At 47.6% G+C, this 26943-nt stretch overlaps 2 protein-coding genes across 2 annotated transcripts; both read left to right on the forward strand.

Moving 5' to 3' along the window:
- Positions 1 to 1713: 1713 nt before the first annotated feature.
- Positions 1714 to 2086, forward strand: LOC119311829. The gene has a single exon (XM_037587544.1). The coding sequence runs from the start codon at positions 1770 to 1772 to the stop codon at positions 2025 to 2027; it is 258 nt and encodes an 85-aa protein (XP_037443441.1). The 5' UTR covers positions 1714 to 1769; the 3' UTR covers positions 2028 to 2086.
- A 21420-nt stretch (positions 2087 to 23506) lies between these two features.
- LOC119311839 lies at positions 23507 to 24024 on the forward strand. The gene has a single exon (XM_037587555.1). It carries the CDS (start codon positions 23541 to 23543, stop codon positions 23808 to 23810), a length of 270 nt encoding a protein of 89 aa, XP_037443452.1. The 5' UTR covers positions 23507 to 23540; the 3' UTR covers positions 23811 to 24024.
- The last annotated feature ends 2919 nt before the right edge of the window (positions 24025 to 26943 follow it).

Here is a 26943-nt window from a genome sequence, read left to right on the forward strand (position 1 = left end):
CAGAAATCCACAAGTTTGCTTCATATGTTCCAACCAAATCAGAGCAACTCTAGCATATTCCGTAAAGCACGCCATCTGTAAAGAAAAACTGTTATTATAAAGAACAAAGGTTAACATCCCATTCTAGAGATTCTGTAAACCGGATGTTGTTGTAAAAAAATTATAGGACGCTCAAAAATCTGGCTTCCAGCCATTATATTTGGAGAAAGGAGGGAGTTTTGATGGCGCACTCTATCCTGAATGCTTTGAGCACGAGTGAACTCTCCCGCCCGTGATACCGCTACCACTTCCTCTTCAATCTGCCGCCTAATGCCACCCACTTAGCCCCCCTCCCACGTTGACTCGGACGGCGGTGATACGAGCATTTTGTCGAGTAGCACTCCGAAGTCGCTCATGAAGGCTCCTCCACCCTTCTGCTAGAGACCTCCATCCCGCCAGGGTTGAATAAAATGACATCACGGAAGAAGAAATCGACGGCGCAAGGGTCTTTCAGTGAGTCTCCCGCTACTCCCTTCGCCCCTCTGGTGGCTTCCCTAGCTCCCAATGCTGCTCCGGCCACCCCACTGACCTCCACGACTGTGATCAACCCCTAGCCCTGGGGATGTTGCCGGTGAAGTGCCCAATAGGTATGAAATTTTTCCCTTTTTCCCCTTGATTTGTTGGTTCAGTTGTAGGAGTAGCAATGCGAGTGTGGCGTTGCTACTAGTTAGTGCGTCGGCACGTGCATGCAAACTACTCCTGTTCTGTCAAAGACAGAGAAGAGCTAGCCAATTAGCTAGCTGATTGGTGTAAGAGGCGGCCCTTTGCTTTGTCGGCAAAAAGAATATTTTGACTGGATGACTGGATGACTGGGAGATCTAGGGTGATAAAGTTGTTCAGTTAGAAGAATACTGTGTTCACTGGATTTGGATGTCCAGTGTGCCGGTGCCACTACACAGGTAAAAGTTGCCCATCTTTTGCAATTGCATTTGCGTTTGCATTTTGCATGCCGATCTGTCCATACCAATCCTGATGAAAGAAGAGGAAAGGCTGTGCTGATCATCGTCCACGACTCCACAAGTGCTTGCTTACTATCATGGCACTTGCATTGCATGCATGCATCATGCATATGCCGAACCTAAACCCAAAGAAACGACTGGCCGGCCGGGTCTGGGTCACGCAGGTGTGCGCGTCCACGATTCCTTGTTTGTTTTTGAGTGGAGACGGACGAACTTTTGCACACATGCATGCACCCAATCCATGCAAGTCGTAGCAAAAGCTACCACAAGGAGAGCGCACGGGAGGTCTCGATGTAACGTGCGTACGCCTTATACATCGATTTGTAGTTCAAGTACGTAGTAGGCTACTAGGTATTCCATTGACGGCTTCGACTTTTACTTGTTAATCTCATGTCACCACCGGCCGGGGCCCGGCGACCCTATCCTGCCGGGCGCCACCTCGGAGTTTGCCAGCCGGCCAACCGTCTTATCGCACGCCGGAGCCGGCGGATTTGTGGAACCCCGTGGAAAGTGCACGGAACAGCGCAGATACGACGGAGCTGCCAACCGATTTGATATGCTCTAGCTCGCGTACGTGTGCATGTACGTCGCCCTAGTGCTGGCCAGTTACGCGCGGGCCAGGCTCTGCGAGCAACGCGACGCCTATATAAACCAGCCACCTTGCGCTCAAAATGGCATACGCATGCATCAAGGCGAACGCTGACGGAGCAGAATTGCCCTTGCACTTGCGTTGCAGGTTCTATCCTAGCTAAGCCCTAAGCTTGTACGCGCATGGCCAGTGCTTGCGTGCTCCGTGGTACGGTGCTTGTGTTGTGCGTCCTCCTGGTTCTCTCGTCCGCATCTGCCGCGGCTAGCCGGCAGATAGGTAATGGGAGAGAGGCCACGGCGCCGGCGGCGATGGCAATGGATGCAGGAGGGCGCTTCGTCAGGAATGTGCTGCGGGAGGAGATGGTTAAGGCGGACGGCCAGGGCGACATTGGGCAGTCTAAGAGGACCAGCCCCGGCGGCCCAGACCCGCAGCATCATTAGCTGATGTCCGTTCACTGCCGGTCACGTTCATGCAACAAATTGCCGGGCATCATAAACAAGGCACCTGCATTTCAAGCTGATCTAGCCTGTGTTCTTGTCTTGCATGCTAGCAAAAGAGAAAATTTTGTTTTTTCCCAAGCATATGTATACATTGTATCTACGTAGTCGTTGATATGTACTCCCTCCGTCCCGAAGTACTTTTCGCAGAAATGAATAAAAGTGGATGCATCTATAATTAAAATACGTCTAGATTCATCCATTTCTTCGACAAGTATTTTGGGACGGAGGGAGTATGTAGTAACTGTTAGTAGTAGTGTACTACCACGTTACCACAGAAGTGCCATGTGTGTGGAATGGGTTATATATTTATATGTTGTGAGTGGTTTCTCAGAATGAATACATTTCAATTTTTATCGGCATTGTTCACGGTTTCGCGCAAATGTCAGTTTTATTGGATTATCTAACTTGGTTGTCCCAAATTCTTTAAATCTCCGCAACATTATAATATTTCGATCAACAATAAATTTTTGCATTCCTCTAGCTTACTTATACATAATTAGTACTCCCTCCGTTTCTTTTTACTCTACATATAAGTTTTTTCAGAAGTCAAAGTATCTCTAATTTGACCAAACATGTAGGAAAAAGTATCAACATTCACAATACCAAATAAATATCATTAGATTCATTAGGAGTGTAGTTTCATATTAAATGTATTTGGTATTGTAGATATTGAGATTTTCAAATAAATTTGGTCAAAACTTGCAAAGTTTGACTTGACACAAATCTTATACACGGAGTAAAAAGGAACGGGGGCAGTTATCAAAACTTTTAGTTATCTAGGGTAAAAGTGCACACTTCCAAACCACATAGTGAGAGAGGAGTCATGTCATTAAACCCCTAGCCCCTTGGTAAGTCGTCAACCTTTTTAATCCTGCCGGTTGTCCTCCCCTTTGACCGTCAATCGACCATATACATGATAGGGGTGGCTACTATTAGTATCATAGACGAAACCCTTTAGCAAGTGTAAGGAACCACATTGGTACACTTCCTGAGTTCAAGGGCAATTCTGAGCGATGCCAAATACTCTAATTCACTACCATGGACACATTATTCTCAATTTCATGACATTCCCTTGCACACAAACTTAGTACAGAATGGTAAAATGTTTGTCAGGGAAGCTAACCAACAGTGAATTGCTGGGTAGAAAGCTAGCAGCCACTTTCCGGAATCTACATATTTGGTTATTCGTGAACGATTGTGGCACGAAAAAGGAAAACATTGCTCTTTTCCCTTTCTCAAATTTGGAAAACCACATGTTTTGCAAACTCCTCCACAAACCACTTTTCAATTGTTAAGGATGTGATTTCAAAATAAAATTTAGAGTAGCCGGAATTTTTTACTTTCAAAATTAAGATAACTTTCAGAATTTTTAGTGTTAGCTTTCAACTTTCATGAATTCCAGTGCCAGCCCCCGGAAATTCCATTTCTATCTTTAAAAACCACATGCCAGCCGCTACTTTATCACACTTTCAATAAAATTATCAAAGGCTTTCAACAAATTTTGTCAAGGTTCCAACGATTTCATCATACCTTCTAAGAATTTTCACAAAATCTAGAAGCCAACTTTCAAAAATCTAGGAGCCAACGACATTAAAAATATATAACATCAGTTTGAAACAGAGTACATGACTAAAATTTCTGAACATAATATAGGCAATGGAGTTGGCATAGTTGGTGGTGGGCGTTGTTCCTCTTCATGGGGAGCAGCTAGTGGCATGTCGTCACGCTTCGCAGCAGAGGCGAGGAGTGTCGATAGTGAGGTAGGGACTTGGCATCACGTCCGATAGTGGCGCTCTCAAGTGTATGTACTCGGCGAAGTGTGCTTGATGAGGTGTCTCCCTCCGAGCTGGCCGGATTGTTTTGCAGGGTTGTGACTTGTGGCCATGTGCTCTAGTTTAGGTGGCACTCACTGAATCGCTAATGCATGAGTGCATCAGGTAGATTTCCCCAGGAGGGAAGCTAGGCAGCGTGTCAGTCGGCATGGGAAGGGTATGGGGAGGTGAGGTCGGTAGTGTGTTGATTTGTGAGGCCATGCGCGACGAGGTTGAGCCCAGCGATGCATTGCCTGAGATGAGGTCAGGGAAGGGTGAGAAAGGAGCGAGTAAGGTTGAGGAAGATGGGCAAAATGAGATGTAGTTGTAAGGGGCGTGTGTGGAAACAAGAAATAAATAGGGTTGGGCCTGGAGCCTTCGGGGAAAGAAAATGCGTGCTATGGTGCCAGTGCGGTAGGACAGTGATGCAGACAGTCGAAAATTCAGTATGGCCACAGGTACCCGTGGGTAGCCCTTTCGATCTGTTTGATACTCCCTCTGCCCATGTATACAATATCAAGTTGTTATTTGGTTTTAACTTTGACCATCAGTAGACTAACAAAAACTATACTACATGTTTCTCAAACAAAAAATCTACTACATAGTATTAATGAAAATTTATTATTGAATACTTCTGGTAAATACCAACCCAATGGTATTAACTTTCGCTCAAGGGAGGAGCGGAACTATTGCTGCTCAACTTGTTGGTACACCTCTCCTCCCTTTGTCCCTCCTCCAAGAAAAAGCGGCTAGGGTTTCTGCCTCCCTGCGGCGGCGCCGCCATCTCCCACGTACCCTGTGGCCTTAGGGCCATGGGTGCGCGGTGGATCCTGACCCTTGCTGGCGGGAGGGCTCTATTTTTAGGTGCTTCTTCAAGTTTAGTCAGGGTTTGTGTCCTGCTCAAGAAGACCAGGTGGCGGCGACTTCTTGAAGATGGAATAAAGTTCTCCCCGCCTAGCCCCTGCCCCAATGGTGTGTCTAGCATCGTTGTAGGACGTGTGGAGGTGTGTCTCCGGCGGACTCGCGAGATTTGGTCGTGGTTGTCTTTGGTGGATCCGCTCGGTTTCGGTCTTTGTTTATGTGTCTTCAGGTTGGATCCTTCCGATCTAAACTTTTCTTCATCGTCTGCGATTGTTGTTCTGCGGCGTTAGTCCTATGGGACCTTAGCACGACGACTTCCTAATTGTCTACTACAACAAGTTGTACCTGGCTCCGACGAGGGAGGGGCGATGACGGTGGCACGTCTTCGGCTCGCTTCAGTGTTCGTAGTCGTCGCTAGGTGGTCTATGTATCTGGGTGTAATTTTTACTCCCTCCGTCCAGAAATACTCGTCGGAGGAATGGATGTATCTAGATGTATTTTAGTTCTAGATACGTTTATTTCTATGCATTTCTTCGACAAGTATTTCCGAACGGAGGGAGTATTATTTCTGGTGTTCGTTGTACTGTCATGATTGAAGATGAATAGATCGACAGTTTTCCGCATAAAAAAACTTTTGATAAAAAAAATACCAACCCGATGTTTTTTTAACATATAACCTATTCTTTGTTGGCCAAATTAATAGTTAATCAGAACACAAATTACAAGACGGCCTGTGTTGTATACTCACGGAGTGTTCCGCTTTGACTTGGTCATATATACCTGTTGTACAAACTGCCACCTTTATATACTTTATATGAACCTTATGGCCTTTTCAGGAGGATATGAACTATTTGTCTACTTTTTTTAGGTGACATGCACTATTTGTCGACTAACCTAATTTATCCGGAAACATACTTTATGCGCCATCGAACAACATCCGTACATTGTCTGTCTGCCGACGTAGTGGAGAAGGGTGTGTACGCAGCACGATAACTGCTGCCAAACCAAGAAAACAAAAGTTTTCTTGCGCACAAGAGTGAGAAGACGATCGAAAAAAGTAACACTATTATACTAAAAAAACTCGGTAGAGCTCACTAAGACTTGTCTGCCACCTATAGACATGCGCCCCTAGAACCAGAAGCCGTATTTTTTTTAGAACCAGAAGCCGTATTCGTGCAAAAGATAATTGAAGCCTGTAACACGATTTATCCACAGGGGCATTATAGTTGTACTGGTTCAAGCATGCACGCTAATCCTCTTAGCTATCTATCTAACTAGCTCAACTATTTGTTAATGATAACTTGAATGATAAATTTGTTAATGCAGTTCTAGAAAACTGCTTGTACTGCAGGCCGGATCATAGACCCATATTAATGCATTGGGACGAGGCTTGTATAGAACAAAAGCATGGACCGGCTGTTCTGCATTTTGATGCTCGCTGGTTGAAGGAGAAATATTTTCATGCTGTAGTACAGACGGCATGGGCTGGGGCTGGTCCTGATACTGTACACAAGCGACTGCACATGTGGGACAGATCGGTGTTAAAAAGCAAACGTAACATGTTTAGGGCCGCCATCACAGATGAGAATAAGGCTCGGCAGAGAGAACTCTCTATGGAGATTGAAATTTGTTTGTAACAAGAGGAATTATATTGGACAAAGAGGCAGAGTAGACTCGCTCAAATTTGTTGACATAAATACAGATTATTTTTATCATGCGGCAAGTGCTAGAATGCAGAGAAACAATATAAAAGGTTTAAGAGATGAGCATGGAGTTATGCAGGATGGCATTGCTCATCTAAACCCAATGATATCCAGCTATTATTTGGGACTGTTTAGTACGGAAGTAGATGATGTCGACCCTGATATTCTTAACAAGGTTGTACCTTGTGTAACACAGGACATGAATGAGGAACTTAAGAAACCTTACTCCACAGAGGATGTTAGAAAAGCTTTGTTCTCTATTGGTGATTTTAAAGCTCTAGGTACAGGTGGCTTACATGCAATTTTTTTAGAAAATTTGTTGGCATATTATTAGGGACACTCTTTGCAGTGAAGTACTTTCGATAATAAATGATAAGGTAATACCTGAAGGATGGAACGATACTGTTATAGTCCTAATTCCTAAGGTAGATAATCCAGATAAAATTTCTTTATGCAATGTTCTTTATAAGGTCATTTCAAAAATAATTGCAATGAGACTAAAGCAAGTTCTAGAAGATATTATATCACCTATTCAGAGTGCTTTTGTTCCAGGATGAATGATTACAAATAATATTCTTGTGGCCTTCGAATGTACGCACATGCTGAAAAATAAAAAGAAGGGAAAGGAGGTATATTTGTGTCGTTTAAATATGCACAAAGCATATGACCATGTAGAGTGGGTATTTTTGGAGAAGATGTTGATACAATGGGGTTTTCATGCTGATATTCTGTAGTTGTTGATGGCTTGCGTGAAATCAGCAAAATACAAGGTGAGGTTTAATGTTCAAGAGACTGGCCAGTTTGTTCCCACTAGGGGGCTCCGGCAGGGGATCCCCTATCTGATGAGGTTATGTACCTAGGGTAGGATCATGGACCTGTCTAGGATACCATACCCAAGGACACCCTTAGAAGAAGCTACCTTTCAGTCGGCCAAGAGGGACTTCACTCGACGAACCCAAGGACACTCGACCATGAAGATAGTCACTCGACCATGAAGCTAACCACTCGACGGCCAGGAGACCTAAAGTCACTCAGCACGCAACGGTCTGTCATTAAGTAGCTTTAATAGTCTTCATAGCACTTTATGAGGGCGTTACCAGTAACCCCCTGTCTTAATGTACTTTAAACCCTGCATAACTGAGGGCCGGAGGGGTCTGGCGAACTCTATATAAGCCACCCCCGCTCCTCAGTGTAGAGGGTTCGCACCCCTGTAACTCATATACACAGAAACCAGTCGACCGCCTCCGGGCTCCAAGACGTAGGGCTGTTACTTCCTCCGAGAAGGGCCTAAACTCGCTAAACACTCGTGTGTACAACTACTCCATAGCTAGGATCTTGCCTCTCATACCTACCCCCCATTCTACTGTCACACTTAGAACCACGACAGTTGGCGCCCACCGTGGGGCAGGTGTCTTAGCGACTTTTTGGAGAAGTTGCAATTTGTCCGATTGCCTTCATCATGGTTTCTGGCGGAGCTCTGGTCGAGGGCCGCGAAATCCGTTTCGGTGCGCTCGCTTTCATCGCCGACGACTCTGCTTGGCTCCAGGAGGCACCACTCGACATCGATGCGCTCCCCGTCCGCGGGGCGACGCACTTTCGGGCGTGTGTCCGTGGTGTCCTGCTGCGGCAACCGTCGACCCCATATCGGTCGACTCATGTGCCGTCCTCCCTCCCTGTCTCCCGCTAGCGCAAGCGCTCCGGTCGGTCGAGACTTCAGCGATGGGTGAGACACGCAGTGGCTCGCCAATCGGCCACCACCCAAGTCGCGGCAATAGAGCCCGACGAATCTCTCTACGGCCTGTTTGATCTGTCGACTGGCTCCGTGGAGACTGCATCCGAGTGCGACAGCAGTGATCCACCGGCGGAGGTCCTGATGGTCAACGGGCCTCGTAGCCCTCCCGGTTTCCCCCGCACCGACGGGATGGACGACGGAGGCGACCCCGCTCAGGCCCACGAAGAGTATCAACCCGAGCCACTCACTTCTCAACAAAGAGAAGATCTTCGCCGCCGGAACATGGATGCCCTGCATACTCCCATCGCAGGAGAAACTCCTGAGGCTCGTGCCTTGGAAGAGGCGCGTTTGGCCAACTTGGCCGAAAGCACTCGACTGAAGAACCTCCAGCGAGCACTCGACGAGCGTGCGCGTCAACGAGTACCTGACTCCTGGCGACGTCAGCTCTTTCCTCAACCGACTCAGGTATATCGAACCCCGATTCAGAATTTGGCAGCTGCAGCCCATATAGTGGAGTCAATTCAGCCCTCTCAATCAGAGGCTGGAAGAGGCTTGTTGCAGATCAGGGATTTGCTCCGGGCGGCAGGAGATCAGAATTCAGCTATGTCACAGTCGCGCAACAGGATTCACAGCCGATCCGTCGCTGCAAATACTGTTCAGTCGGCTCACAGCCCAAGGTCGCCTCTGAGGCGCGTGGGGCATGAAGGCCGGCGGGACCATTATGATGACCGATTCGATCGTGATGATAGGCGTCGAGTGTCCACTCCTCCTCCGAGAAGTGGGTCTAACGCCCATCGGCAGCAAGATGACAGGAGCCAGCTCAGTGTTGGGCGGAGAGCTCCGGTCGATCCCAGAGAACCAGGCTTTGACGCAAGATCCGTCATCGTGCAAGGTTTGGTTGACCGGAACAGAGCTCATAGAGGTGGCCATGACAGAGATGTGCCCACTAGCAGCAGAGTCCATGTTTCAGGTCCAGAGTGCTTTAGCAGAGCCATCAGAGCCGCAGTGATACCCCCCAACTTCAGGTTGGCGACTGGGGTAAGTAAGTTCACCGGAGAGTCGAAGCCTGAAACTTGGCTTGAAGACTACCGAGTGGTAGTACAGATTAGTGGTGGTAATGATGAGGTGTCCATGAAGCATTTGCCACTCATGCTAGAGGGTTCGGCCAGAGCGTGGTTGAATTAGTTATCTCCTAGCAGCATTTACACCTGGGAAGATCTTTCCCGAGTGTTCGTCAGGACGTTCAAGGGAACTTGCAAGCGACCGGCCGGATTGACGGAGCTGCAAGTCTGCGTACAAAAGTCGAGTCAAACATTGAGAGATTACATCCAGAGATGGATCACTTTGCATCATACCGTGGAGAATGTGTCGGACCACCAAGCGGTCTGCACCTTCAAAGATGGTGTCAAGAACAGAGAGTTGAGCCTGAAGTTTGGTCGAACCGAAGATATGACCCTGGGTCGAATGATGGAGATTGCCACCAAATACGCCAACGGCGAAGAAGAGGACAGGCTCCGGAGTGGCAAGTATAAGCCGAGTCAGTCGGAAAAAGGAAACTCCGGTCGGAAGCAAAAGTGGAAGGCCGAGCCAGCTGCTCCGGGAGAGGCTCTGGCCGTGACTCAGGGCAAATTCAAAGGGAAGCCCAAAGGATCTTGGAACCGCAAGAAGGTAAAGGATAAAGAAGGTAATGACGTGATGGATCTGCCGTGTCACATCCACACGAAGAAAGACGAAGAGGGTAACTTCATCTACCTGAAACATACCACTCGCCAGTGCCGGCTCTTAATCCAGCAGTTCCAAGGGAAACAGCCCAAGGACAAAGAGAAGGAGTCGGACAAGGCTGAGGACAAGGAGGACAGTGATGGAGAGTACCGTCATGTGAATTCCACCCTGATGATTTTTGCTGACGTAGAGAGCAAAAGTCGACTGAAAGTGATCAACCGAGAGGTCAATATGGTCGCCCCGACGACACCAAGCTATTTGAAATGGTCGCAAACTCCCATTACGTTCGACCAATCCGACCACCCCACTCACATTGCCACCCCTGGGAGGCAAGCGCTGGTGGTCGACCCTGTCGTCGAAGGCACTCGACTAACGAAGGTCTTGATGGATGGCGGCAGCGGGTTGAATATACTATATGCAGAGATGCTCAAGGGAATGGGCATTCCGATGTCCAAGCTCAGCTCCAGCAACATGAGTTTCCACGGAGTCATTCCTGGAAAGAAGGCCGAGTCACTCGGTCAAATAGCTTTGGATGTAGTGTTCGGTGACTCGAAGCATTTCCGCAAAGAGAAGCTGACATTCGAAGTCATGGATTTCCAGAGCGCTTACCACGCTATTTTGAAAAGGCCAGCCTATGCCCGCTTCATGGCTCGACCATGTTATGTGTACCTCAAATTAAAGATGCCTGGCCCCAAAGGAGTGATCACTATCACCGGCAGTCGGAAGAAGGCAGAAGAGTGTTTCCAGAAAGGCTCGAAGATTGCGAATGACCAGATAACAGTGGTCGAGCTGGAAGGATACAAGAAAAATGCAGATCCGAGTGATTTGCTGCGGGCCAAGAAGCCTTCCATAGAGTCTGCATTCCAGTCATCAGGGGAGACTAAGCCAGTTCATATCCACCCGACTGACCCCAACGCAGCTCCAACACATATTTCCACAACACTCGACTCTAAATAGGAAGAAGCGCTCATCTAGTTCCTCCGTGAGCACTGGGACATCTTTGCATGGAAGCTAGCTGACATGCCGGGTGTTCCCAGGGGGCTGGCTGAGCATCGCCTTAGAGTCGACTCAAAAGCGAAACATGTTAAAGAACATCTTCGACGGTCCGCCGTTCAGAAGAAAAAAGCCATTGGCGAGGAGGTGGCTCGACTCCTTGCAGCAGAGTTTATCCGAGAGGTGTACCACTCCGAGTGGCTCGCCAATGTCGTCATGGTTCCCAAGAAGGACAACTCACTTCGCATGTGCATTGATTTCAAACATATCAATCAGGCCTGCCCGAAAAATCATTTTCCCCTCCCTCGCATCGACCAAATTGTCGACTCGACTGCGGGGTGCGAGAGATTGTCTTTTCTAGACGCCTATTCCGGGTATCACCAGATCCGTCTGTATGGACCTGACGAAATCAAAATAGCTTTCATCACTCCATTCGGGTGCTTCTGCTATATCACCATGCCATTCGGTCTCAAGAACGCCGGAGCCACGTTCATGAGAATGATTCAAAAGTGTTTACTCACTCAAATCAGTCGGAATGTGGAAGCATACATGGATGGTATCGTGGTCAAGTCACGAAAGGGTTCCGACCTGTTGACGGACCTAGCTGAAACATTTGCCAATCTCAAGAGATATGATATCAAGCTCAATCCATCAAAGTACACATTCGGAGTGCCTGGCGGAAAGTTACTCGGTTTTCTCGTTTCAGAGCGAGGAATCGATGCTAATCCAGAAAAAGTTAGCACCATACTTCGAATGAAACGCCCTGTGCGTGTGCACGATGTCCAGAAGCTTACTGGATGCTTGGCCGCGTTAAGTCGATTCATCTCTCGCCTCGGTGAAAAGGCGTTGCCTCTTTACCGACTAATGAAGAAGGCAGACAAGTTCGAGTGGACTCCAGAAGCTGATGCAGCGTTTGCCGAGCTAAAAGCTCTGCTCTCCACCCAGCCGGTGCTTGTTGCTCCAATCAGCAAAGAGCCTCTGTTGCTTTACATTGCAGCCACAGGACAAGTCGTCAGTACAGTACTTACGGTCGAGCGGGAAGAAGAAGGTAAAACCTTCAAAGTTCAGCGCCCAGTGTATTATCTCTCTGAAGTTTTGACCCCATCGAAGCAAAGATATCCTCATTATCAGAAGCTCGTATATGGGATCTACATGACCATGAAGAAGGTTGCCCATTATTTCTCTGATCATGACATTACAGTCGTCAGCGATGCACCATTGTCAGAGATTCTGCACAACAGAGATGCAACTGGTCGAGTGGCTAAATGGGCGATTGAACTCCTTCCCCTTGATATCAAATTTGAGGCAAATAAAGCCATTAAGTCCCAGGCTATAGCAGATTTCCTTGCCGAGTGGATTGAACAGCAGCAGCCGACTCAAGTTCACTCAGAGCATTGGACCATGTTCTTTGATGGCTCTAAGATGTTAAATGGTTCTGGTGCTGGGGTAGTTTTGGTTTCTCCCCGAGGAGATAAGCTTAGATATGTGCTCCAGATCCACTTTGATTCCTCCAACAATGAAGCAGAATATGAAGCACTTTTGTATGGGTTGCGCATGGCCATTTCACTCGGCGTCCGTCGCCTTATGGTTTATGGCGACTCAGATTTGGTGGTCAATCAGATGATGAAGGAGTGGGACGTTAGAAGCCCAGCCATGACTGGATACTGCAATGCAGTGAGGAAGCTTGAAAAGAAATTCGAAGGGTTAGAGCTCCATCACGTTCCCCGACTGAAAAATCAAGCAGCCGATGACTTGGCGAAGATAGGTTCCAAGAGGGAAGCCATTCCGAGTGGCGTGTTTTTGGAGCATGTTTACACACCATCGGTTCAAGAAGATCCTTTCACTGAAGAAGCCCCGCAGCCCAAAAGCGCCACAGATCCAACTGAGGTCGATGTCCCAGCTGTGGTCGACTTGATCATGGAAGTTTTGGTCATCACTCCCGATTGGACAGTGCCCTATATCGCCTATATTTTGAGAAAGGAACTCCCCGAGAATGAAGAACAAGCTCGAGAGATTATCCGCCGATCCAAAGCCTTCACCGTCATGAGGGGTCAGTTATACAAAGAAAGTGTGACTGGAGTCATCCAGAAATGCATAACACCGGAGGAAGGTCGAATGATTCTCAACGACATCCACTCGGGGACCTGTGGCCATCATGCGTCTTCTCGGACCATCGTGGCTAAAGCATACTGAGCTGGTTTTTATTGGCCCAGAGCGAATGAAATGGCAAAGGAGATAGTCGACAAGTGTGAGGGATGTCAATTTTACTCCAATATGTCACACAAACCCGCCTCAGCTTTAAAGACCATACCACTTGTTTGGCCCTTTGCAGTATGGGGGCTGGATATGGTCGGCCCTTTGAGAACAGGCAGAAGCGGTTTCACCCATGTGCTGGTAGCAGTCGACAAGTTCACCAAGTGGATTGAGGCCAAACCCATCAAGAACCTCGATGCCGGTACTGCTGTCAGCTTCATCCGAGAACTGATATTCAGATATGGGGTCCCGCACAGCATCATCACTGATAACGGGTCAAACTTCGATTCCGAAGAATTCAGAGCTTTCTGCACATCTCAAGGCACACGAGTCGACTATGCTTCAGTCGCCCATCCACAGTCGAATGGACAGGCAGAACGAGCCAACAGTTTGATTCTCAAAGGGTTGAAACCCCGTTTGATGCGTGATCTTAAGCATGCGGCTGGTGCATGGGTCGACGAACTTCCCTCGGTGCTTTGGGGGTTAAGGACCACGCCCAACCGGTCGGCTGGAAGAACTCCATTCTTCTTGGTCTACGGAGCTGAAGCAGTCTTGCCGAGTGATCTTATCCACAATGCCCCCCGGGTCGAGCTCTACACCAAAGCTGAAGCAGAACAAGCGCGGCAGGATGCAGTCGACCTTTTAGTGGAAGAAAGAGAGATGGCTCTGATCAGATCGACCATTTATCAACAAGACTTGCGTCGCTTCCACGCCAAAAATGTGAAGAGTCGAGCCTTCCAGGAAGGAGATTTAGTTCTCCGAGTGGATCAGCAGAAACCACACAAGCTTGCTCCTTCTTGGGAAGGCCCCTTCATCGTCACCAAGGTTCTCCACAATGGAGCATACCGTCTTTACAATGTCGAGCATCAGATTGACGAGCCCCGAGCTTGGAACGTGGAGCTTCTCCGCCCCTTTTACACTTAAGTATTCACTCAGATGAGTTGTAATAAAAGTACTCCTGTAGTTTATTTATCAAAGACAAGAGCTTTATAGTTTTCCCAGTAATTGTTATTACTTTTGTCCATATAAAACAATCCCCTAGTGGGTGGCTTGGCTGCGAATCCGATTCGCCTAAGTCTGTAAAAAAATCCTAACCGAGTGGTGAGCCAGTCTCCCACACGAAGGCTTAGCTGCGAAATCCGTTTCACCTAAGATAAACAAAATCCTACCGAGTGGTAAGCCAACCTTCCACTCGGAGGCTTAGCTGCAGTCCCAGTACTCTCCTAAGTTAAACAAAATCCTACTGAGTGGTAAGCCAGCCTTCCACTCGGAGGCTTAGCTGCAGTCCAAGTACTCGCCTAAGTTAAACAAAATCCTACCGAGTGGTAAGCCAGCCTTCCACTCGGAGGCTTAGCTGCAGCATTGCGCTCGCCTAAGTACAAATACAACGTGCGTTCCGCGAGGAGGACGAGGTGCAGGTCGACTGCTACCCTCTCCTTTCGAGCTACACCACAAATACAACGTGCGTTCCGCGAGGAGGACGAGGTGCAGGTCAACTGCTACCCTCTCCTTCCGAGCTACGCCACAAATACAACGTACGCTCCGCAAAGAGGACGGGGTGCAGGTCGACTGCTACCTCCTTCCCTAGAGGTACCCCTTGAAAATCCTACCGAGTGGAGAGTAGACCTCCCACTCGGGGGCTTAGCTGCAGCCTAGTGCTCACCTAAGTTTTTGAAAATCCTACCGAGTGGAGAGCAGACCTCCCACTCGGGGGCTTAACTGCAGCCCAGTGCTCACCTAAGTTTTTGAAAATCCTACCGAGTGGAGAGCAGACCTCCCACTCGGGGGCTTAGCTGTAGCCCAGTGCTCGCCTAAGTTTTTGAAAATCCTACCGAGTGGAGAGCGGACCTCCTACTCGGGGGCTTAGCTGCAGCCCAGTGCTCGCCTAAGTTTTTGAAAATCCTACCGAGTCGAGAGCAGACCTCCCACTCGGGTGCTTAGTTGCAGCCCAGTGCTCGCCTAAGTTTTTGAAAATCCTACCGAGTGGAGAGCAGACCTCCCACTCGGGGGCTTAGCTGCAGCCCAGTGCTCGCCTAAGTTTTTGAAAATCCTACCGAGTGGAGAGCAGACCTCCCACTCGGGGGCTTAGCTGCAGCCCAGTGCTCGCCTAAGCTCTTGAAAATCCTACCGAGTGAAGAGCAAACCTCCCACTCAGAGGCTTAGCTGCAGCCCAGCGCTTGCCTAAGTGTATTGGGGAACAAGTCGATTGCAATAAGCGCCTCGCTTTGACCTACAAAAGACACCTCAAACCAAATGCAAACATATTCAACGTCGAATCCAAGTTCGGATAACTCCTAACGGAACCGAAAGTGCTCAGGCGCTAAGCCTGTTAAGGTTTGTCGGTTTTTCAAAACTCACTCGGCATACCGAGGCAAATTTAAAGTATCAAGCTCAGAAGTTTTTTACCCCTCCTGTGGAGGGCTGGAAGGTGCAACAAACTCATCAAGGTCGATCCCATCTGCAATCCGAGTGGCAGCAGCGATGAAGGTCTCCATGAAAGATCGGAAATCATGCTTCTTGGTGTTAGCTACCCTAAGGGCCACCAGCTTGTCCTCTCGTGCATCTTTGCAGTGAACGCGGACCAGAGACAGAGCAACATCTGTGCCACACCTGGCAGAAGACTTTTTTGGGACCTCGTTCAGTCGAGTCATCAGAGACTCGAGGTCGTTCTGGAGCGTCTCTCTTGGCCAGAGTGTTGTGTCCATGCGAGAAGTTGCGACCTTCAGCCTTGCAAGATAGTCGACGACAGCAGCAACGCGATATTCAAGCCGGAGCACATTCATGGCGACTTCATCTTTCACGGGAGAGTTGATGGGATCCAGGTTTATTTCTAGTCGACCAGTCTCCTCTTCAAAGTTCTGGCAAAATTCTGCAAGCACAACCACCGAGTCAAGACAATAATCAGAGATCACAGTTAAAACGTCTGTTTGTTATAAAAGATTACCTTCAAGCATAAGGAATAGCTTCTTGGCGAGTCCACCCAGATAAGCCTCCAGATCGTTCTTCTTTCCCTCCAACTCACTGGCCTTGTCATTCAGGGCAACCTTGTCACTTTTCAGTCGACTGACCTCCTGGTTGGCAGCATCAAGAGCAGCCTTCAGATTGGTGTTTTCTTCTTCAAGCTTGGTGACTGAAGCCAGCTTTTCATCTGCGAGCTTGGTCTTCTCTAAAGCCGTCTTCTGCAACTCAGCTAACTTAAGGTCTTTCTTCTTCAGAGCATCCCTCAGTTTTTCTGCAAAAATCACAATAAGATCAGAGTCGGAGGCAGGCAAAAAGCAAGGACAGTCATCAAGATTCTCACCGAACATACCTTTTGCCTCCTCCTTCGCCTTCGTGAAGTTTTCTTGGACAAGTTTTTGGTCAAGCTCAAGCTGGATAAACTTGCTCTCCAATTCGGCATAGCGAGAAACAAGATCACAAGATTTCTGCGAAGGTTCAGTCGACAAACATCAAAGACAATTCGCTTCCGAGTGACTAAGGAACAATCATAGCGTTTCTAAGACTATGGCCGAACACAAACATTCGACCATGGTCTCGGGGACTACACCCAGTGGGTGCACTCAGCGTGCCCCCACTAGTTTCATCAGTTAGAGTCGACCAGTCGACCAACAAAAAAAAACAGGAGTTGTTCTTCAGACTATAGTCTACTGCCAGCAGTCGACCATAGTCTCGGGGACTACACCCAGTGGGTGCACTCAGCGTGCCCCCACCGGTCTATGAATCTATTCGACCTAGTCGAGTAAGGAAAAAACTTAAGACATAAAGCCTATGGTCGACTGCCAGCAGTCGACCATAGTCTTGGGGACTACACCCAGTGGGTGCACTCAGCGTGCCCCCACTAATCCAGAATTTCAATCGACACACCTAGTGGGTGTAGGACAAACTCTAAGAATCTCAGAAAGAAGAGTTTTCAGATATCATATCCTAACAGAACAGGCAGTGACCGACTGACCTGAATATTACTCTGAAGAGCCGAACTGGCGTCATAGGCTGCCTGGCTGGCTTCTCGTATTGCCTTCACTTGCTCCATCATGACCCCCGCTTAGCGTATTGCTTCTTTAGCAGCACTAGCTTGGTCTTCTGGAACGTGGTAGGTTGAGAAAAGTGAGGGTTGAGCAGCACTCGACGACGAAGGACGAGCACTCGTCAACGGCACCGCAAAGGTTATGGTAGGCCGAGTGACATTGTCTCCCTCCACGACCAACTTCTCGGGTGCTGGCACGTCCTAAGTCGCCTTGCCAGCAGACGCTTTCTTGCTCCTCCTCTGCCTTGGTGGTTCCTCGTCGTCGTCGTCGGGAAGGTCGATAACGACGTTGGATGAAGCTGCAGAAAAAGAATCAAAATTAGAGACAAGAAGCCAATCGACTGAAGACGGAACTATAAGAGTCATACCAGGTTTCGAAGTAACAGCATCCTCCATCTCCTGATCTCCAGCTCTGGCCAAGGTATCAGAAGTAGCAGCACTGCAGTTTCAGAAGACAGTTGATTAGCTCATGAGTCGACCAAGAATAAGTTCATGAGGAGCAGACAAATTCAAGCTACACCATTGCCCTGAGATAGTGGGGATCACCATCTTCATCTTCGGCAAGACCTTCACCGACTTCGACGGCGCCACCCGAGATTGCTTCGGAGCTTTCTCAGTCGGTGCCGGAGAAGTAGTCCGAGGGCGCTTGGACGACTGCGTGACGGTTGCGACCCCCTTACCGCGCTCGACCGCAAGATCATGGACAAGCTTCGAGCGTCTTTCCGAGCGAGGAGGTACAACTTCCTCCTCCTCCTCCTCTTCTTCCTCCTCACCAGAGTCATCACCCTCATCATCGTTGTTAGCATCCGAATCCCACTCCTCCGGGCTTTCTCCCCCACTTCCTTCCTCCTCCTCAGTCGGTGTTTGCGCTCCATTGGGCATCGAGTACAACTCCGTGGTGGCCTGTCAGGCAACAAAGCAAGACGAAGATCACTCGACCAATTCGCAGCGAAGCAGAATGAATAAAGCAAGATTGCAATTGGAAACAAGTGGCCATACCGTGTCCGGTGTGTAGGTACAGTCGAGTGGTGGGATCCTCCTAGCCCCTCGAGGGTTGTCCTTATTCCCCGTGATTGCGGCCACCCACCTCTCCAGTGTGGCGTCGTCGACCGCTTCTAGATGGACCCGAGTGGTGTCTTCGGTACCACAATACAGCCACATCGGGTGGCCTCGGTACTGAAGTGGTTGGATGCGCCGCCTAAGGAATACCTCCAGAAGATCCATACCCGTCACTCCGTCCCTAACGAGTTGGACTACGCGCTCCATCAACATTTTTACCTGAGCTTTCTCCTCAGGAAGCACCTTCAGAGAAGAGGGTTTGTCCACTCGGTCCATGGAAAACGGAGGGAGACCAGTCGACTGCCCCGGCGTCGGCTCGTCTTGGCAGTAAAACCAAGTCGACTTCCACCCTCTGACCGACTCAGGAAGGGTCATGGCCGGGAAAGTACTCTTATTCCTCATCTGAATCCCAAGACCCCCGCACATCTGGATAACCTTAGTCCTCTCGTCACCCGGACTCGCCTTTTTCACCGTCTGTGAGCGACAGGTGAATATGTGCTTAAAGAGACCCCAATGAGGTCGACAACCCAGGAAGTTCTCGCACATGGAAATGAAAGCAGCAAGATGGGCGATGGAATTGGGAGTGAAATGGTGGAGTTGCGCCCCAAAGAAGTTCAAGAACCCTCGGAAGAAAACACTCGGCGGCAGAGAGAATCCACGATCGATGTGAGTGGCTAGGAGGACGCACTCACCCTCCTGCGGCTGCGGTTGACACTCGGACCCCGGAAGCCTTGCTGACCCATGGGGGATCAGACCCTCGTTGGCCAGGTCATTGAGATCCGTCTCGGTGATGGTCGAGCGGATCCAATCCCCTTGGACCCAACCCTTTGGCAGGCGGGATCTTGACGAAGATCCGCCCCGACTGGACGCTCTCCCCTTCGCTTTCCCCGCCGCCGTCGCCTTCTTCGCGTGCTCCAAGGCTACCGTCTTCTCCTTCACCATTGTCACCGGCGAAGCGCGCGAGGAGTGGATAAGCAGAGGCGAGAGCAGGCGCAGCGGGCGGAGGCAAAGAGGGCGGAGAGAAGAATGGGAAGGCACTGTTCAAAAAACCCTCGCCCGGCGCTTTATATAAGGGCACTTCCGAGTGGCTGACGAGTAGGCCCGGGCGGTCCTGTCACATCCCGAAACAGTCGCGCACGCACGATACGTGGCGAAAAAGGCGGCATGGAAATCAAGGCGTCCGTGTCTTATCCCATCCGAGTACCGCGGTCCGCCCCGTTTCGCGCGCTTCCCAAAATTCGGATCCCACAAAATCCGCTAACGGCAGATCAATCCGTCAGACGATATCTTTCCTACGATCCGTCGCTTGGAAGTTCACTAAAGTTCAAAAGTTCACTCGACAGAAGAAAGAAATGGATCAAGGCGACTGAAAGAAAAGTTGATGACAGCGCCAAAAAGAAAAATCGCTGATCCAGTATACGACATAATCAAAGCACGGGAAATAGGTCGGAGAAAATCATCAACTCCATCCTCACTCGAACCTCGACCCATTCGGGGGCTAATGATGAGGTTATGTACCTAGGGTAGGATCATGGACCTGTCTAGGATACCATACCCAAGGACACCCTTAGAAGAAGCTACCTTCCAGTCGGCCAAGAGGGACTTCCTCGACGAACCCAAGGACACTCGACCATGAAGATAGTCACTCGACCATGAAGCTAACCACTCGATGGCCAGGAGACCTAAAGTCACTCAGCACGCAACGGTCTGTCATTAAGTAGCTTTAATAGTCTTCATAGCACTTTATGAGGGTGTTACCAGTAACCCCATGTCTTAATGTACTTTAAACCCTGCATAACTGAGGGCCGGAGGGGTCTGGCGAACTCTATATAAGCCACCCCCCCTCCTCAGTGTAGAGGGTTCGCACCCCTGTAACTCATATACACAGAAACCAGTCGACCGCCTCCGGGCTCCGAGACATAGGGCTGTTACTTCCTCCGAGAAGGGCCTGAACTCGCTAAACACTCGTGTGTACAACTACTCCATAGCTAGGATCTTGCCTCTCATACCTACCCCCCATTCTACTGTCAGACTTAGAACCACGACACTATCCGCATATTTGTTCTTAATATGTGCAGAGGGTTTATCAAGTTTATTGGCTCATCAAGAGGAGGTTCGTGGCATTAACGGTGTAAGGGTGTGCAGAAATGCACCATCAGTATCTCATCTACTTTTTGCTGGTGTGTCCTTGATCCTTATGAAAGCAAATTTGACAAATGCAACCTCATTGAGACATGTTCTTGATCAATATTGTGCAAGTTCGCGACAAATGGTAAATGAGGATAAATGCAGTATATTCCTCAGTACTGATGTTGGTGTTGATGTCAAGGGTGAAGTTTGTGCCCAAATAAATATCATGATTGAGGCCATGTCTGATAAGTATCTCGGTGTACCTGCAATGGTGGGAGAAGATAGGAGTGATAGCTTTGTCCATGTTCTAGAAAGAGTCCTCAAGTGGCTGAAGGTATGGCGAGAAAAGTTCCTTTCGATTGGGGGAAAAGAAATTCTTTTGAAGGCAGTGATTCAGTCTCTTCCAGTTTTTCCTATGGCCGTATTTAAGATGACAAAAAGGTGTGTAAGTCCATAACAGATGAAATGTCGAGTTTCTGCTCGGGAAATACAGAGGAACACAAAAGAATGCATTGGTGGGCTTGGTGGAAAATGTGCATCCCAAAAACGAGTAGATGAATGGGGTTTAGGGATTTGCATGCTTTTAATCTTGCTATGCTAGCTAAACGGAGTTGGAGGTTGATTAATTAACCAGATACTTTATGTGCTAGTGTGCTAAGAGCTAAGTATTACCCAGATGGCAATTTACTAAAAGAAAGACCTAAAAAGGGGGTCATCTTTCACATGGTAGAGGATAATTGCTGGATTGCATACTTTTATGAGAGGACACATATGGAGAGTTGGAACTTGTACCAGTATCAATATTTGGGAGGACCATTGGGTGCCTAGCTAGTAGTCATAGCAGAAAAGTTATAACATCAAAGGGTCAAATATTGCTACGAACAGTTGATGAGCTAATTGATCCATACACAGGACAGTGGGATGAGCTGTTGATCAGAGACAGTTTCCTTAGTGTGGATGCTTGATAGTATTTTGAGTATCCCTTTGAACTCTAATATGACTGAAGATTTCATTGCATGGCAGTACACAAAACCATACATCTTTTCTGTGCGTTCGGCATATTACATTGAATGGGAACATCAGTATGAAGCACACACGCGCAGAGGAGATGGACAAGGTTCGATGAGTGTTAACCCTGTTTTATGGAAACTTCAAGTCCCGAGCAAGGTGAATTTTTTTGCATGGCGTGCTCTTCATGGAATTGTGGTTGGGATGTCAGTGTTAGGAAATAGACATATTAAGGTTCATCCACAGTGCCTTGTGTGTAAGCAAGAGGCGGAGGATTTACGCCATCTAATGTTCTGTTATCGAAGAGCAAAACAAGTGTGGACCAAGCTGGGGGATAATTCATGAAGTAAAAGACGTTGACATGTCTGGGAGTCTGATCCTTGAAGAACTCCTCACACAATCAGCTGTCCTTGGTAAGCTAGGTCTCTGGAACACTTAGTACTTGGGGCATGGTATATATGGTGGCAGAGGAGACAGTTTGCTAAGGGGGAGAAAGTTGTGAATCCTTCAAGCAGCGCCTTTGCAATCCAAGCAATAACAAGCCATTTTAGTGTAGCCTCAGGCCCCGTTCGGCAGCTCTCCAGCTCCGTATAATACGGGAGCGGATGGAGTCCCAGTTTTACAACTCCAGGAAAATGCACTGCGGGCCGCTCCGCTCCGGCCGCTCCAGGAGCAGAGCCGTGGAGTGGAGGGCTGCCGAACACGGCCTCAGTTCAGAAACATCCGGAGAAGGTGATGTGGACTAAACCTCCTGTTAACTCATATAGATTGAACCTTGATGCTGCTTACTTTGATAACGGGACAAGGGAGGCAGCTGTAGTTCTCCGGAACAGCCGCGGTGAGGTCATTGCCGGGGCATCCTGGCTGCTGCACCATCTGCATGATGCAACAACGGCGAAGCTTTGGCAATTGAGCTAGGACTTGATCTGGTGGAAAGCCTTGGATGCCAACGTGTGACTGTTGAATCTGACTCTCTAGAAGTTTTTCAAGGTAGAAATGGGGTGATCGAAATCTGAAGCCCATACACTGCTATTTTGGCGGACTGTTTTCAAAAAGTTTTCCGGATAGGCGAGGTCTCCTTTTCTAATCGCCCTGGGGAGGCTAATAGATTGGCGCACAATCTTGCTAGACGTAGTTTTTGATTAAATATCTACTTTTGTTTAGGAGGATTATCCTCCCAGTTTTTTGCTGCCAGAAATTTTTGGATGGTGTAACTTTAATTTGATTTAATAAAGTGGGCCGAGTGGCTTTCCCCTAAAAAAACCTAGCTCAAGTATTTAACAAAAAAAGTACCGCAATTCAACCAACCGTGACAAAAAAACTACCACTTTACAAACTTTATAAAAAACTATCACTTTGAGTCTAATTTTTGGCAAAAAAAAAAACTACCATTTCTGATAACATACTGATTTGGTTCGTTTAAATCCATTCATAATTGAGTTTAATTTTGACACAACAGTCACTAACACGAAGTAGTAGTTTTTTTTTGCCAAAAATTAGACTTAAAATGATATTTGTTGACAAAGTTTGTGAAGTGGTAGTCTTTCGCCAGGGTTAGTCAAATTGTCGTGGTATTTTTTGTTAAATACTCAACTACTCCCTCCGTTCCATAATATAAGGGCGTTGTTGACACTAGTGGTAGTAGCTCATTAGTGTAAGAGGCGGCCCTTGCTAAATTTGTCGGCAAAAAGATGGCTCATTCACACATGCATGTACCCAATCCATGCATGCTGCAGTCGTAGCAAAATCCACCACAAGGAGTGCATATGTGCAGGTGCAAGCGCAACCCACCTACGTCCGCATGCAGTATGCTTTGTATATCGACCAGTACGTACTAGCTACGTACTCCATTACCGGGATCGACTTTTACTTGTTAATAATCTTGTCAGCAGCAGCCGAGGGCCGGCGACCCTATCCTGCCGGGCGCCACCTCGGATCGAATTTGCCGGCCGGCCAGCCGTGTCATCGCACGCCGGAGCCGGCGGATTGGTTTGAACCCCGTGGAAAGTGCACGGAGCAGTGCAGAAACCACGGAGCTAAAAACCGATTTGATATGCTCTATCTTCGAGCAACGCGACGCCTATATAAACCAGCCCACCCTGCAGCCCAAAATGGCATCTAGGTGTTGCAGGTACATAGGTTGCTAGCTAAGCTTGCATGCGCATGGCCAAGACTCGCGTGCTCCGCTGTGCGGTGCTGGTGGTGTGCGTCCTCCTGGTTCTCTCGTCCGCATCTGCCGCGGCCGAGGCAGCTGGTCGGCAAAGGGGTCATGGGAGAGAGGCCACGGCGCCGGCGGCGATGGCAATGGCGACAGGGCGTTTCGTCAGGAAGGTGCTGCGGGAGGAGATGGTTCAGGCTGACGGCCATGGCGACATTGGCCAGTCCAAGAGGACCAGCCCCGGCGGCCCAGACCCGCAGCATCATTAGTTGATGTCGGTTCACACGGTGCATGCAGTTTTCATGCAACAAATTACGTATCTGCCGGGCATCATAATATATACACAAGGGACCTGAACTTCAAGCCGATCTAGCTTGTGTTCTTGTCTTGCATGCTAGCAAAAGAGAAAATTTTGTTTTTCCCCAAGCATATGTATACAGTGTATCTACGTCCTCGTTGATATGTATGTACTAGTAGTGTACTACCACGTTACCACAGAAGTACATGTGTGTGCAATGGGTTATATATATGTTGTGAGTGATTTCTCAGAATGAATAAATTTTACCTTTTATCTGCATTTTTCACGTTTTTGCACAAATTTCAATTTTATTGGATTGTCGAACTTGGTTGTCCCAAAAAATATATATATCTTCCGCATTATAATATTTTGATCAACAGTTTTTTTGATTCCACTATTTTAATTATACATAATTAGTATATCAAATTTTAGTTATCTTCGGTAAAATTGTTAGAGAGGAATCATGTCACCCGGTTAAATGATCAATCTTTTTTAATCTCGCTGGTTGTCCTTGCCTTCGACCGTCAATCTACCATCTATATGTGGGGGTGGCTATTATTAGTATCATAGATGGAACCATTTAGCAAGTTCAAGGAACCATATTGGTACAACACCTTAGTTAGATGACCATTTCGAGCAATGCCAGATTTCACTATGATGGACACATTATTCTCAATTTCATGTCACGTGCTTGCGCACAAACTTAGCACACGATGGTAATATGTTCGGGGGGGACCTAATCAATAGTGACTTGCTGGGTAGAAAACTAGCAGACACTTTATGGAATCTACTTATTTGGTTGTTGGTGCATGCTTATGGCATGAAAAAGGGAAACGTTGCTCTTCTCCCTTTCTCAAATTTGGAAAATCACATCAAAACCCTCCAAAACCACTTTCAATTGATAAGGATGGGATTTGAAAATAAGATTTAAAGTTGTTGGAATTTTTACTTTTAAAATAAGGTTTAAAGTTAATTAGTGCGGGTTAAATTATTGGTTATTGTGTTGTCTATTCGTAAATACTAATTCATTTTTTCTTTAAAAACTCTACAATACTACAAGACTTTTTGGAGATACGTTTATGAAGATGGAAAAAAGGAATACCGGATATTAATATGACAGCTTGACTTGAGATATTTTATCATTAGAAACTTATTTAATTTATTTCAAGAATTTCTCGAACTATTATGTTGCTAAGTTAAGAAAATAAAAGTTAGGATGCAATAACAATATTTCACAGCTACATGTCTTTTGGTGTTTCCACAGCAACGCGTGAGGAATCATCTAGTAAAAAATAGGCTAAGGCCTGAAGCCTACGGTAAAAGAAAATGTGTGCTATGGTGTCAGCGCGATAGGGCAGCAGTGTGGATGGTCAGAAATTCAATGTGGCCACTGGTACGCGTGGATAGCCGTCTCAATTTGTTCGATACTCCCTCTGCCCCATGTATAAAAGATCAAGTTGTTATTTGGTTTTAACTTTGCCGATCAGTTGACTAATCAAAAAATACTAGTACATTTTCTCAAAAAAATACTACATATTATTACTTAAAGTGTACCATTGTAAACTTCTTCTAAATACTTTTTTTTTGCGAAGAACTTCTTCTAAATACTAACGCAATGGTATAATTTTTTGACGTATAACCTATACTTGGTTTGTCAAATTGATAGTTAAATCAGAACCCAAATTGCGAGATTGTGTTGTATACTCACAGAGTGTTCAGCTTTGACTTGGTCATATATACCCCTTTTACAAACCGCCACCTTTATATACTTTATTTATGAACCTTATGGCCTTTTCAGGAGGATATGAACTACTCCTAGTCCTGTTCAACTTTGTTTTTTAGGTAGACATGGACTATTTGTCGACTAACCTAATTTATCCAAAAATTTACTTTATGCAAGACTTACACTATCGAACAACAAACGTACCTTTTCTGTCTGCCGACGAAAGCGGAGAAGGGTGTACTACGCAGCACGATAACTGCTGTCAAACAAAGAAAACGGCAGTTTAATTTTATTTATTGCCACGCACGGGTGAGAGTTGACGATGACCAAGAAAAGGTAATACCTACTCAAGACAAAATCAGTCGAGCTCACGAAGAATTGTCTGCCAGCAGAGCCGGTTATATATAATAACTCCACCTATCGGTGTGCGCCGCCACGACCAAAAACTGTATGCGTGCAAAAAAAAAAACTCTCGTACGTGTCGCATCTGGCCGCCGTGACAATTAGCCAAGTGAACCGTCATCTGCGAACCAATCTGTGGTTGGATGGCTAGAGGGACTGTGGTATCCCCAGTCCACCAGGGTTTAAATCCTGGTGCTCGCATTTATTTCTGGATTTATTTCAGGATTTTCAGCGATGCGCATTCAGTGGAAGGAGACGTTCCCGTCGACGCCGAGGTGGCTATGGTGACTTCGTAAATTTCAAGATGATATGCCGGCTCAGTCTTTCAAAGGTGCTCGTAGGGGTGGAGTGTGCGTGTGCGTTCATAGAGGGTGAGTTTATGCGCGTGTATATGATTGCTTGCGTCTGTACTGCGTTTAAAAAAAATGGACGGTCATCTGGTTGGAGTTGGGAGTCGGAAAAAAAAAGACAGTCATCTGGTTGGAGTTGGGGACTTGGCCGGTTATCAACTCAACTTGTCTGTCGAACTGAACTTCTGAGCAAGTGGCTAAGTGCGAAACCTCTGACGCGATTTAAAAGTGGCATCCGTACTGGTTCATGCATGCTAATGGACTGGCCGGCCGGCCGCAAAACGCTCGACGCCTGCATAGACTGCGTGTGGAACCTGTGTGGCTAGTGGGCTTATGCATATACATGATATTTAACAAACAAAAAAGTGTGGCAAAAATAAAAGAGAGATAGAGATGATGATCTGATCGATCAGGCGGTGGCAGGGTACACGGACTACGACTTCGTATGTGCCTTGTCAACTTGCGACGCGAGCTCGGCCTAAATGTACACGTGATAACGTTGAAAGCGTGGCATGGTGCTGGTGCATCGGGTGTTTGAGGATGACGACGGTGCTATCTTAGCAACAATACTGAGGATAAGTGCTGAGTTACAAGGGAGAGAAATGAGAAGAAAAAAGTTGGTCTTCTCT

Source organism: Triticum dicoccoides, chromosome 1B, assembly GCF_002162155.2.
Source record: "Triticum dicoccoides isolate Atlit2015 ecotype Zavitan chromosome 1B, WEW_v2.0, whole genome shotgun sequence".
NCBI classification, from domain to species: Eukaryota; Viridiplantae; Streptophyta; class Magnoliopsida; order Poales; family Poaceae; genus Triticum; species Triticum dicoccoides.